The sequence below is a fragment of the Maylandia zebra genome, linkage group LG16 (genome assembly GCF_041146795.1).
Source record: "Maylandia zebra isolate NMK-2024a linkage group LG16, Mzebra_GT3a, whole genome shotgun sequence".
Classification (NCBI taxonomy): domain Eukaryota; kingdom Metazoa; phylum Chordata; class Actinopteri; order Cichliformes; family Cichlidae; genus Maylandia; species Maylandia zebra.
Genome location: NC_135182.1, coordinates 17,142,668 through 17,155,066, shown reverse-complemented (window position 1 = coordinate 17,155,066; position 12,399 = coordinate 17,142,668). Strand labels below are relative to the sequence as shown.

The following is a 12,399-nucleotide window of genomic DNA, read 5'->3' as shown; positions in this document are numbered from 1 at the left end:
ACAGTGCTTTCGGTTCGGTACGCATATGTATCGAACAATACAACATTTGTAATTTATTTTATCAACTTTCCTTCTGACGATGCTGTCTGTGTTGAGCGCTCAGTGAATCTGCGTTCGACTACTCCGCCTAGGCTGCACTGTCGAGCGCAGATCCACTGAGCGCTCAACACAGACAGCATAGTCAGAAGGAAGAGCGCAGGGCAAGCTAGCAAGACAGAAGTTAAGCTCTCCTTGCAACATGGACCTCCCCCACCCTCATTCAGATCTGGCGTTTGGAATTATTTTGGTTTTCATGTGACGTATGACCCTGAAGGTAAGCGAGTCATGGACTAAAGTAAAACAGTATGTTGGATGTGCCATGCAATGCTCAATTACATAGGTGGGAACTAGTGTGTTAGCGCAGTTAGCTCGTTAACGTGTTGGCCGTCTAGCCCCATGCACGGGGCGATCGGCGGTAGCTCGTTAACGGAGATTTGCCGTGTTGTGGCGTTAAGGTCATTTCAATGAGATTAACCTGAAAGCACTAGTGGGAACACAACGAATATGACTGCACATTTACGCCGACATCATCCTAGTGCAAAGACAAAAACAACAACTTTAGCCGAGTCATTTAGACAGCTGTTAGCACATGATTCTCCTTATGCTGCTGAGAATATAGCCCAGAAGAAGCGGATAGTATAGCTTTTATTTTGGAAAGAGCCATTTCTCTGTAATAAACTCTCTTTTCCAAAGATGAGTGATTCCTCAATCAGATACAGGGCTTGCAATATCGCTAGCCCGACTCCTGGGGCTAGCGATTTTTTCAGTCGGGCTATTGTAGGAAGGAAAAATATATGTCAATGCTTTTGCATTCTTTCAGAAATGTAGCTGGGTAATTATGTCATTGGCATCGGTGAGCCACTGTCAATATGTGACATATTGAAATCGCGTTTGAATTTGCGCTTGTTTTTTTGCTTTCACTTTGCAATCGTGCGAACGGTGTATAGAGAGCGACAGCACTGATCTGTGAGTGATGATAATTTGTGCACCAATTCCTCTGACATCGTCTTATTAATCGTTAGCTTACTATGCAAACATGACAAGTGAAATCTCCCGCAGCAAGCTTAAACATGTGAGAGGCTGATCGCGCAGAGAATCGCTGAGCTTATGTGAGTGCGTGTGTAAAAGTAGCAGGATATATATTTTAGTTCTGCTGAGCCAAATAAGACAGGTCAGGGTGAAGAAGTGACAGCCAAAGAAAAGCTTACCACAAAACGGAGAAGTTATGACAAATCAGACTATAAGGCAAAAAGAAAGTGCAGCTTTATGGTTTCATGGACAAAAGAATTTCTGTGGCTGCAATATGACGAGCTAAATAACCAGGGCTGCACATAAGTGGTCCGCAGGTGCGCATTCGCTGTCAAAATAAAAAACACGCACAAGGGTTAGGGTTAAATTTAAAAACTGTACTTTTGAGTTAAAATATATATTTATAATTTTAATAAATGACAAACTAAAAAGGTATGAACATTTTTTTTGTATCGAAAAAATATCGAACCGTGACACCAAAGTATCGAACCGAACCGAACCGAACCGTGAATTTTGTGTATCGTTGCACCCCTAGTACGTACTGCAGCTAAATTGATGACAGGCCACTGTTAAGTTTGCTCATGATTAGCCGGCTAGTTATGAACGTATATGTATATTGATATTGTTCCAGTTATGATATTTCTCCATCTTCAAGCCAGTTATCTTTCTGTTACCTCCTGCAAATTTACCTTTCAACCTTACATCACTGATTCTATGATATCGCCATTCTTTCATCTACTTAACTTGCACAGCACTGACAACGCACACATCAAGCACTTACAAACACTTTGTGTTAAAATGTCAATTCACTAAGTGTTAAGTCTTTGCAGGATTGGGAGACCTGGGTAGACAGAAATAAGACAGATAAGTATGAATAGTAATAATTATTGTTTCAAGCTGCCTAAAGTCTTTTTATTGTCCAGCAGAGTGATTCTTCAAGGAACTGTAGCTTGTGATGCAGGCCCGGGGTACTGTGCTTTCACAAAGGTCACTGAAGCAGATTAGCAATTCAAATTGGGATAAAGGGGCTAAAAGGCTGCTGTAGCCCTGCCTGAGTCTTATTACATTAGCAAAGAGTAGGAGTGCAAAGGCACACTCCTGATTAGATGACATAATAAGGAAGAAGCTTGAAGATATCAGAGCAAGTACATAGTATCATGCACTTACTGTACATACTGTACCTATGCATCCACACACTCTTTGACAAACATTACTCACAATATGCTATTTACATACTACAGAGTACGATTTTATTGTGGTGGTTTATCACTGGTATAGTTCCACTAACTATTCCTGTTTACACGCATGGATTATAAGCACAGCCAGCATTCTGGCCATCTGCCCTCGTACAACATCCATCTTGCACAAATGAGCTTGGGTTGCAGAAGAATTGTGACAGCAGTTTGAATGCAAGATTTCCTGCTTTTCAAGGTTAATTTCCCCACCTTTGTTATAGTTCTGTTGTAGTGATTGTGCAGCCTGCCTGGCATTAGACACATTTGACGATGACTGCTGTTACAATTTTTCAAAACTTCAGTGTTCAGCATGAGAAAATTGCTCAGACTGTGCTTCATGAAACACACACAGAAATACACACAGAAACAAGCTACAAATACAGTGCCTGTAGGCTAATGGTGCATGCACTGTACCCTCTACCAGATACAGTACAAGCAAGGCTAACATCATAAATCCCTTCTGTCCTTGTCAAGCCTTCCTCTCACATCTTCAGTGTCATTTACCATATTCTATACTTTCAACACTGCTGGTTCTCAATCCAGCTCATGAAAGACCCAACAGTAAATAATTAATATTTCTCAGGGGTGTTAGCCGAACATGAAGGTGTTCAGTTTTGGATTGACTTGACAGAGACTGGATATATCCTATCCCAAGAGTCCAAGAAATTAGTTTGGCAATGGTCTATGTGACATTACAGCTAACTACATAGTCAAAATAAATACAATCGCTGAAGAAAATGGATACATCCTGTGAAAGGCCTTTGTTTTGTTTCAGCACCATGGACAGTGAACACAGCCTCATGCACAGCTGATGCAGAGACAATCCTCTGCAACAGTCCAGTGCACAACAAATGAAACAGGTTGAAGTGTAATTTAACCGATGTGTCCTCAGCTCGTTTTTCATTGTTCAACACGGCTGCCTTGGATACCAAAGCTAACACAAGGCAAAGTGTCTGTGTGTGCAGACGATTATACAGACCTCGATATACTCTGCTGTTTACTTGCACAACCCGGATGCAAGTCAAACGCCTGAGATACGTGCTCTGGGGCTGCACATATTGGGACAACAAGTAAACTGGGGACAATGCAAAGCCTGGATTAGGTACAGAAATCACTGGAGTGCTATTAACAATATTGAAACGAGCACCACTCAGAGGCCCTCCCTTCTATTCACAGAGCTGTGTTACAAGTGTGAACCTTTGTCCAAATGTCAAATCGTCACTGCCCCAGCCTTAGGAAGCCTTTAACAGGGCAGGAGTGGTAGAGAAGGAGAAACTAGGAGGATTGATGGAGAATGATTGACTGCAGCAGTGTCTGTGGAGCTGTGCTCTAGTCCCCCCCCAATGCTGTTTCATGATGAACAGCTGACAGGCCAAGAGATGCTGTGGAGACACGTAACCTAAAGGTAATATGACCTCTGAAAAATAAATACCAATATACTGACAGATATGCTCAACGGTTGCCATGACTACTGTGAACCCACCCCCTTAAATTCACTGTGTGTGTGTGTGTGTGTGTGTGTGTGTGTGCGTGTGTGTGTGTGTGTGTGTGTGTGTGTGTGTGTGTGAGTGACATAGCCGGGCCTCGTCAGTCCTACCTTGCACTCCTCCATGCACGTCCTAACCGAGTATGCATCTGTCTCGTATTTCTGAACCAGCAGTTCAAACTCGTGGTATCTGTCCTCCGCCTCCTGGTCAAGACGCTGATAAGCCTGGACACACTCACGGCATCCCAGCACATCCACCCCAGTGGCCATATCCAGGGTGCAGTTCATATCGTACAGACTCGTAAACCCGTAAAACAAATCCAAAAGTGAGTAGGAATTACAAAAAGAAAGGTACAAATCGCTCAGATTCACGTACGCCAACTGTGTCCCGTTTTCCCCTCTACCAGAGAGGCCCCGGCACACGGTCTCCGCGTCCGTGAAAGTAAAGCAGTCTTTGGACAGGCTGTCGGGGTGACAGGTGTCCATTCGCCACAGAGGTTTGGTAGAATTCCCTAGAAAAATAACATCTTGCTCTCTGGCGAGACGCTGGGGGTCAGGTGATGTTTGGATGTGGTGTCGGTAGTTTGGGTACTCGCCCATGTCGCCCGACCGCTTGTCTCGGGTTCGCGTCAGTTTTGCCTCGGCACAGAACCACAAGTGATCAGAGAGGAGGACGGTGATGAAGAGCAGAGAGGCCAGCGACAGTCGCCATCTCTGGGCCCTCTCCGACTCGGTAAATGGCTTCTCGTTCTCTCGGGGTGCAAACCAGTATTTTAAGCCTTCGTCATGCTGCCGACGCATCCAAGCACCCCTGGTCATATTTTAGGAAAGTGCTGCCCTGGCCGACTCCACCGCGGGGGCTGCTCTGCCACAATACTCATTGACTTGTTGGGGGATGGACTCCGGTTGGTTCTCCTCTGTATATCGGTGGGGTGCCGTGCCTCCGCCGGTCCAGGGCGCTCCACTATCGCGCCCGCAGCACTCGGAGCTATTCCGATCCAATTAGCGAGCCCGCACAGATTAAGCCTCGCGCTGCCGCATCCCGGTTCTCCATGGCTCTCCGGGGGGAAACGGCGTCCTCTTTGACCGCATGCCCTCCTCTCCCTACCGTCTCTCCCCGGGGTTGTTCTTTCGGCGGGGGTGCAGGGAGACCAGCTGTTGCGAGCCTCTCGGTGCTGATGCTGCGCGTCTGCCGCCGTTCGCTTTGCAGATTCACTTAAAGGAGAGCAACGAGCCCGTTTGATGCAGGCAGGCTAGTTTCTCTGTCCCGTACCTGGGCGAAAAACCTAGAATCCTTTCTCCTGTTGGCCATTGTCATCTTGGACCGCGGTTAAGTTGCCGCCATGTTCGTCTTGAAACACTTTTTCGGAGAGCTGGGTCTGTTTGCGTCATCTCCATCGTTGCGATAGCTCCATCGTTGCGCAGTGGCGGAGCAGCTTATTACCTATATGCACACCACATACGCTCGCTCGCGCGCTCACACGCACACACCCAAGCGCGCGGAGGGTGAGGAAGAGACCACAGGCACAGAAGGGTAGTTGGTGTTGTTTTGGCTATCTGTTCAGGTCTTCGTGAGTAACAGTCGCCAAATATTGTCCCGGCGGGGAGCAAAAACAAAGAGTCGTGGCGACATCTTTCTTTTGGTGCAGGATAGACGCGTTTCTTTCACATTGAGAAGCATTCATTTAAGCGGTCGCGTTCACTGTTTGCATATAATCATTAAGATTCATTTATCCCGTCCGTTTCACAGGCCAGGTAAGTTGTGCTGTAAGCCGAACCACAAGCTGAAAATAAAAAGTGTCAAAGTAAAGAAAAGCTTTGAGCAGATTTCAGAAAATTAGTCATGCTTGACTCGCTGAGGTAGAAAGCAGCTGAACAAGCAGCAGGTCTGTGCTTGCAGGATTTACAATACTGTTTGTTCCCTTCTATCGGGTCCCGTCCTGCGTTGTGTTTGACCGGTGGGTTTCCAACAAGCACATGGCTTGCAGTGCAGCTTTATATGCAATGGCCCTGCGTGTGTGACAGACAAGAAAAGCGAGAGGGATGGAGAAATAGATGGTAGTTGCTCTTAAGGGCGCGGAAAGTAAATTACAGTATTTATCCTCATCCTTAAAGCTACTAATCATTGTCAGCGTGTATGGCTTGGAGTGCTACCAAAGAGAAAAGAGTGTTGCTAAATGTTAATGGGCTACATATAGTGAAGAAGACAAGATATGATTACCTGATTAATTTGTGCTCGGAGGCCAGGCGGGAGGCAGCTTATTGTACAATTTGTTGTTGAAGGGGAGAAAGTTCTTTCAGTCCAATTAGTTTTAGTGCAGCGAGCCTCCCTTTGCCAGAAAATATGAAAAGAAAATGTGAAATAATTCTGGGAATTAAATCACAATTTTCCTTATTGTTGGAAAACTTCCAGCAACCTTAATTCAGCCTCACAGACAGCTCTCCACTGTCCTCTCTGTACCATTAAATAGGCTCATTAAAACTGCTACCAACACAATGAAAAGATGTGATTATTCCTCTGTGTGTGTATGTGTGTGGTGGTTTAAGCTTCTAAAAGAATCACCTGAACTTATCACATAATAAAACTGTATCTGACAAGGTGCTTTTGTTCAACAACCCCACGAGGATCAAGGCAGTAGTAAAAGCTGCTTCTGTCATGTTGTCAGTAACACAGTTATTTGATTTATTACCAAAATGTCACACACTGAGTTTCAATTTGCTTTATGTTTCTGAACCCCTGTTTGTGTGAGTCACATTAAGATGTAATGCCAGCTAAAGTTCAATTTTCAGGGCCCTGAGTTGACTCATTAGCTAGAAATTTAAACCACACATAGTGATTTGCCAAACATCTGTTGTATCATAGTTAATTGAAAGCCCGTTCATCACTCACTGCACTCACGTATTACTGCATGGGCCTGTGATGTTCATTGTGGGGGATAGATGTCCTAATTTGGCTGGGATTGTCTCTACCCTTGCATAATTTTATGCTCTGTCTTTGACCCTAACTGTGTACTGTGTCTCTCTGTGTACAGTGTATAGTACCATAGTACTGTGCAAAAGTCTTGAGTGGCCCCTTGTTTCTTTCTATTTTGTAATGAACATGGGAAGCAAGAGTAGTGATTTACTGAAATGTGCAAACATACATGGAAATTCAGTATATAAGCCAAAAAGAAGAGTTTGCACAATTCCAATGAGCTTGACAGTCACCATTTTTGATGACCACCTTCATTCTTCAACACAGCCTGAGCACTGTTAGACAAGCTTTCTTGAAATCTCTTTAAGTAGTCATCAGGAATAGTTCTCCAGGCGTCTTGAAGGACATTCAAAGCTCTACTTTGGATGTTGGCTGCCTTTTGTTCAGTTCTCTGTCAAGATTATCCCACACTGCCTAAATAATGTTAATGTCCAGGCTCCGGGGGTGGGGGAGCTGTTGCCAATCAGATGCTTTCCAGATGGATCAAATTGTGATTGTACTTTTCTGCATTCATAACAACATAATTTATGACAAGATCTTCAACACCAGTGATTAAAATACAATGCCAAACATGGCAGAGCTATCACCATATTTTACTGTAGACACTCACTGTAACTTTCTTTTGACCACCTATGTATATCCTTGAAAGTTGTTTTTTGACAGCCACCCTTTCATTGCAACCATTTCTGATGAGGCTTCAGTGAACTGTAGATGGATCAACTGAAGGGTCAGATGCTTCTCTCAGGTCCTGTGTCGCATCTTTTTCCCTGTTTCATAAGGACATTTAAGGACTTTCTCACTGTCCTCCACTTGTTTAGTGTCCTCATATTCTTTAATAACACACTGCAGAGTGTGCTGAGATATGCCAAGTTTTTTCTAGTAGCTCTTTGGGAATCACCTTGTTGATGCAAAAATAGTATTTCATGCCTGTCACACCATGTTTTCTTTGCAGATTGTAGATTCAGTGAAGGAAATGGGAGCAACTGTTGTGTTTTTGCAATAGCCGACAGGCAAAAAAGTGGCTAAAGATAGCATTTAAATTTGTTTCTTTGCTAAGTTGCCTGTTATGTTTAGACACAACACTGGTTAGGTGCCTTTTTATGCTGGAGTGATTCATAGGTCAGTGTTAAGAGGCTTAACGAAAGAAAAAAAAATCATTTGAAAATAGGGTACAAGGAGTGAAAATGAGTGGGAAAGATGCCTGGAGAACTACTGCTTATGACACCTTTTGTTTTTAAATAACAACAAAGTCTGGCTCCTTGGAGGGAAAAATAAAGAGATGAGATTTGCACAGTACTAAGTATATAAACTGTATATAGCATTTCCATGAATATGTCAGGTCCTAAGACAAGACTGATCAACAACATATGGGGCGTGTGTGTTTGGCACAGCAGAGAGGTGACAGCTACTTCCCACTCCCAGTGTTTTTCTACCTGTGTGTTTATGTGTGTGTGTGAAGGAGACAGAAATAGTGCCAGGGCAAGAGTGAGACAGAGTATAGAAACAGAGACAGAGGGGAAAGAGAGAGAGAAAAGGAGAGAGTCTGTGAAATGAATGCAGATTGCTGGCCCTTAAATCTGGAGCCATCACAGTAACAGTAAGGGCTGGCAGACATGACTCATCCACTATTCAAGCTGGGGGATGTGTGTGTTAGTGTGTGTGTATGTTTTCGGAGAAACAACTGTAGCCTATATACATGTGTAAAATTGACTGCACTGTCACCTTATAATGATGCTGCTCTTGTTACATCAAAGGTAATTTGCACAGCTTAGGGCCTTACCCATTTTTACATTAAAGTTTCTAGGGCATCAAAAGTAGTCAATAAGCAATAAGTCATTCAATATCAAAAAGTCCTTTTATATCTATTCGTACTGCCTTGTCTGGTTTGTCAAAGGCATCATCGTGCAGACAAAGCTGAACAAAATCTATTTATAAATGTCTATTTAAAACCGTTTAATAAACAAATCGAAACCACCCAAGCGGAGCGTTCAGTGCTTTTCACTCGTGTCTTTGATTCTTTTTCAGCTATTTTGATTTCGACTACAAAAAAAGTAATCACATCCTATATTGTATTCATGAGTCATACAAGGAGATTAAACTGATGCTCTTTATAACTGATGCTGAGAGTGATGGTTCTTTAAAAACCTGCGTTTAACGAGAAGTTTGTGTAGTAATTGCCTTTTTTTGTGTGCGCCCTGAAGTTCACTGCTGCTTACATCAGATAACTGTACATGTGGCCGTTTGCCAAATGTTGTCAAATTAGGAGCATTCAGACATTCTGTGAACTATATCAGCACTGAAATGAACATCTTAACCTACACTCATTGTATCTCTTCGTATTCTTTGTCTGCTGTTTATTGTGGGCTTTTAGATGCATGTCCCTTTTCCTTTCTTTTTCCCCCCCTGATCTCAGCGATCTGTCAGCATTTCAATCCTCTTTTCTACTATCATCATCCGTCTTCTTCCTTCTCTCCCTTCTTTTACTTAGTAAACCCCGTAGGGTTATTCTCATGTGCACCCTTCTTTTTTCTCAGTTACCACCAGCCTCTCTTCCTCTTTTCTTCTCTCTCCATCTTTCTTGCCTTTTATCTGCCTGACGTCAGACAGGAAAAAGAGACAGGCTCAGCATCTGTGATTGGCCAGAGAAGACAACGCCCTCAGCCCAGGCTCACATCCTGAGTGGATGTTACAAATATGATATAATGTTAATGCTTAAACTGTATTTTTTATTTCATGGAAGAACTATCATTTGAATAGAAAAAATATATAGTTAGTCATAAATACCTTTAAATCTTTATTAGAGACAGTGCTGTAGGAGGAAGAGAGATCCTCTCTGACCCCTGCCATCCTAGACGCAGACTCTTCCCACTCCTGCTGTTAGACACGTGGTACTGGATGGATGCAGACCTGCAACAGCAGCTTAAGAGACAGATTCTACCTGCAAACCATGAGGCTACTGAAATGCTGAAAACTTAAATACATTCCACAATCACCAGAATTACATCCCTGCCTCCTTAAACTCTACAATAGAATGTACATATTCATGTGTTTTTATATAAGCACATATATATGTGCTCAACCCCAATTCCAAAGGAAAAAAAAACTTGCAACGGTGAAAAATTTAAATAATTGGAGAATGCGATGATTTGCAACTCTAAAGCTGTATTTTTGTCACAATAGATCACAGAAAAAAATATCAAATGTTTAAACCGGGGAAGTTATAGACCACGATATGTATAGCAAAAGAGTGCCTCCAGTATCGTACAAATCCAGTGTTTTTGCACATTTACGTTATAGCTACACTTACATGCACTGATACATGCAGTGGCTATTTTATTACTTAGACACATAAAGCTGAAATCATCCCAATGATTTAGTCAGTGATGGTGTTTTACTTGACTGTATTATACTGAGTGCTTCAAGTATTCTATGCCCTCATGAATGCAAACAAGAGTGACAAAATGTAGCCATACTGACAGTTTTCTAGAATTTTATTTATTATTATTATTTTCCTGATAGCCAGTAGGCTCCATATATTTAGAAAGAGTGAAAATCAATTAAGGTATTCTCAAGATTTGATTAAGCCACTATACCTTTGAATTACAACACTGAAAACTTAAAGTATTATATTTTCTTTAGTATTTTCCATCACTGCTTCTGATGCTTTTCAAGTAATCTGCAGTTCTTCAGTACTATGACTTTAAGGGAAAAATGCATACGTGGTATACAGTACACTGTGATGGATTGTACAACTAAAGAAATTCTCAAGAGTCAACCGATTGATTTTCAACCATACAGAGGTGGATGGAAACCAATATCTGCCTAGAAGGTGAGAAAAAATCAATTTAAAACACTGAAATAGTACATCAGTATTTACATAATAGCCCACAAAGACGCAAAGTGTTTGTGTCGTTAAGACTATAAAATGGCTTAATGGTATAATCCTTGTGGTTTGGGGATGATGGGTCTGTTTTACTACATTTTGACTTATCCTATTATGAAAAGCATAGCTGTAATAATTATGGCCCAATTCCACTCCAGAAAGGTCCTAATTCTGTGTATGCTGGTTCACCATAAGGGCTTTTGGGGATGCTTAGTTTAACTTGCATCTATTTTGTGGGGGAAAAAAGGTCTTTTGGTAAAACAAATGTACATTCTCTACAGTGGTCAAGTCCTCATTGGACTTGAGGGAGATTAGAGCATTGATGGAGATGCAATCATGCCGTACAAGCTCCCACCCCACCCGCCACCACCTCTCCTCAGCCTCAGGGTTTTACTCCTGTGATCGATTGGTTCACCACATTTCCATTCCAAGAATCCCTAAGCGGCTTATCAACACAGCTCACTTTCCCAAGGACACTGCCCATTCCCATATTCATGTTCCTGGATTCCTGGCCTATATTCCCAGTATGCAATCGGGATCTGGAAGCCTCTAGCTTCAAAGGAAATGTTTCTGTCAAGGAAGATAGCTTTTACCCTGACAAAGAAACATACAGAATACTAATATGTAGTACAAAAGGATTGTTTTTATTGGATCTTGCATTTTTATGTGCATTATCAATATTCTGTGACAAAGAATACACAGAGATTATTTACACCCCATTAATACCTTTTATGCTTCACATCTTATTTTAAGCATTGTGCAGTGTACAGTAGTGATATGCATACAGTCAATGTTTGGTGCATTCACTGTGTGTTATAAGATTAAACGCCTTTCTGTATGTATGACAGTGTGTTTGTCTTCATCCTGTCTTACACAGATGTTGCATCATTGATGGCCTGAAACTGTATCCTGGGGCTTGACAGAAACCTTCGTAGGGGGAATGATTTCACTTGCTGGGAAAAGACAAGAAGGTAGCAGGGATGATCACAGTACGGTACCACAGCACTTCTTTAGTTCTAAGACTATCATGAGAAAGAGCAAGTAAGATGTGTACATATTATAATGTGAAATAACCTTTTAATTGCATAAAATTACACAGAGAATTCCTTTAAGTTGATGATGGTTAGAACTCATTGGGGAATAATATAATTTTATTATCATTCAGGTTTGATAGATGCTTTAATTCAGGTCATTCTAGCCTCTTTTCTGCAAGAAAAGCATGAAGTCAGTCTGCCAGAGTAACTTTGCCATCAAGACAAATACTGCAGTAAGTCAATAAAAACTGGATGGATTATGATTCCCCGATAATTAAGTCTAACTATGGTTATCATCAGACTACTCTTTTTATAGTAATCTAATCTATTAATCTAATCATAAGCTCAAATTTGCCCATTACTTTGGTTTTATTAGGCAATTCTAGTAAAAGTAGTAACATTTACATCAGCCTCAGATTTACTTTGCTGATATTTCTTTTTGCCAAATGTTTCTATGCTAACATTGCCACAATCTACTGGACTGAAAAATGAAGGCCCTCCAGAAGTGCAGTGCTGTTTCTTGAATAGCCACTTACATCTTAATCCAAAAGTGAGTCAGCAACCATATGCTCCAATTTTGAAATGCCTAACTTCAGAGCAGAAGAGAAACGTGTTTATAGCCTGCCCCCAAAGAAAAAGAAAAATCCTTATATTTTATTGCATTGTTATTAACACTAATTAGCAGCTGTCTGTGTGATCTACGCTTAAAGTCTATGAAT

The 12,399-nt window shown here is 41.9% G+C and overlaps 1 protein-coding gene across 1 annotated transcript in view; it reads right to left on the bottom strand.

The window, feature by feature from the left end:
• nalf1b (NALCN channel auxiliary factor 1b) overlaps positions 1-5,282 on the bottom strand; it is a 107,998-nt gene extending 102,716 nt beyond the window's left edge. Inside the window, exon 1 of the mRNA XM_004551363.3 lies at positions 3,901-5,282. Coding sequence (XP_004551420.1) covers positions 3,901-4,608 — 708 coding nt within the window. The 5' untranslated portion in view covers positions 4,609-5,282. The remainder of the gene's footprint in view (positions 1-3,900) is intronic.
• Positions 5,283-12,399: the final 7,117 nt, after the last annotated feature.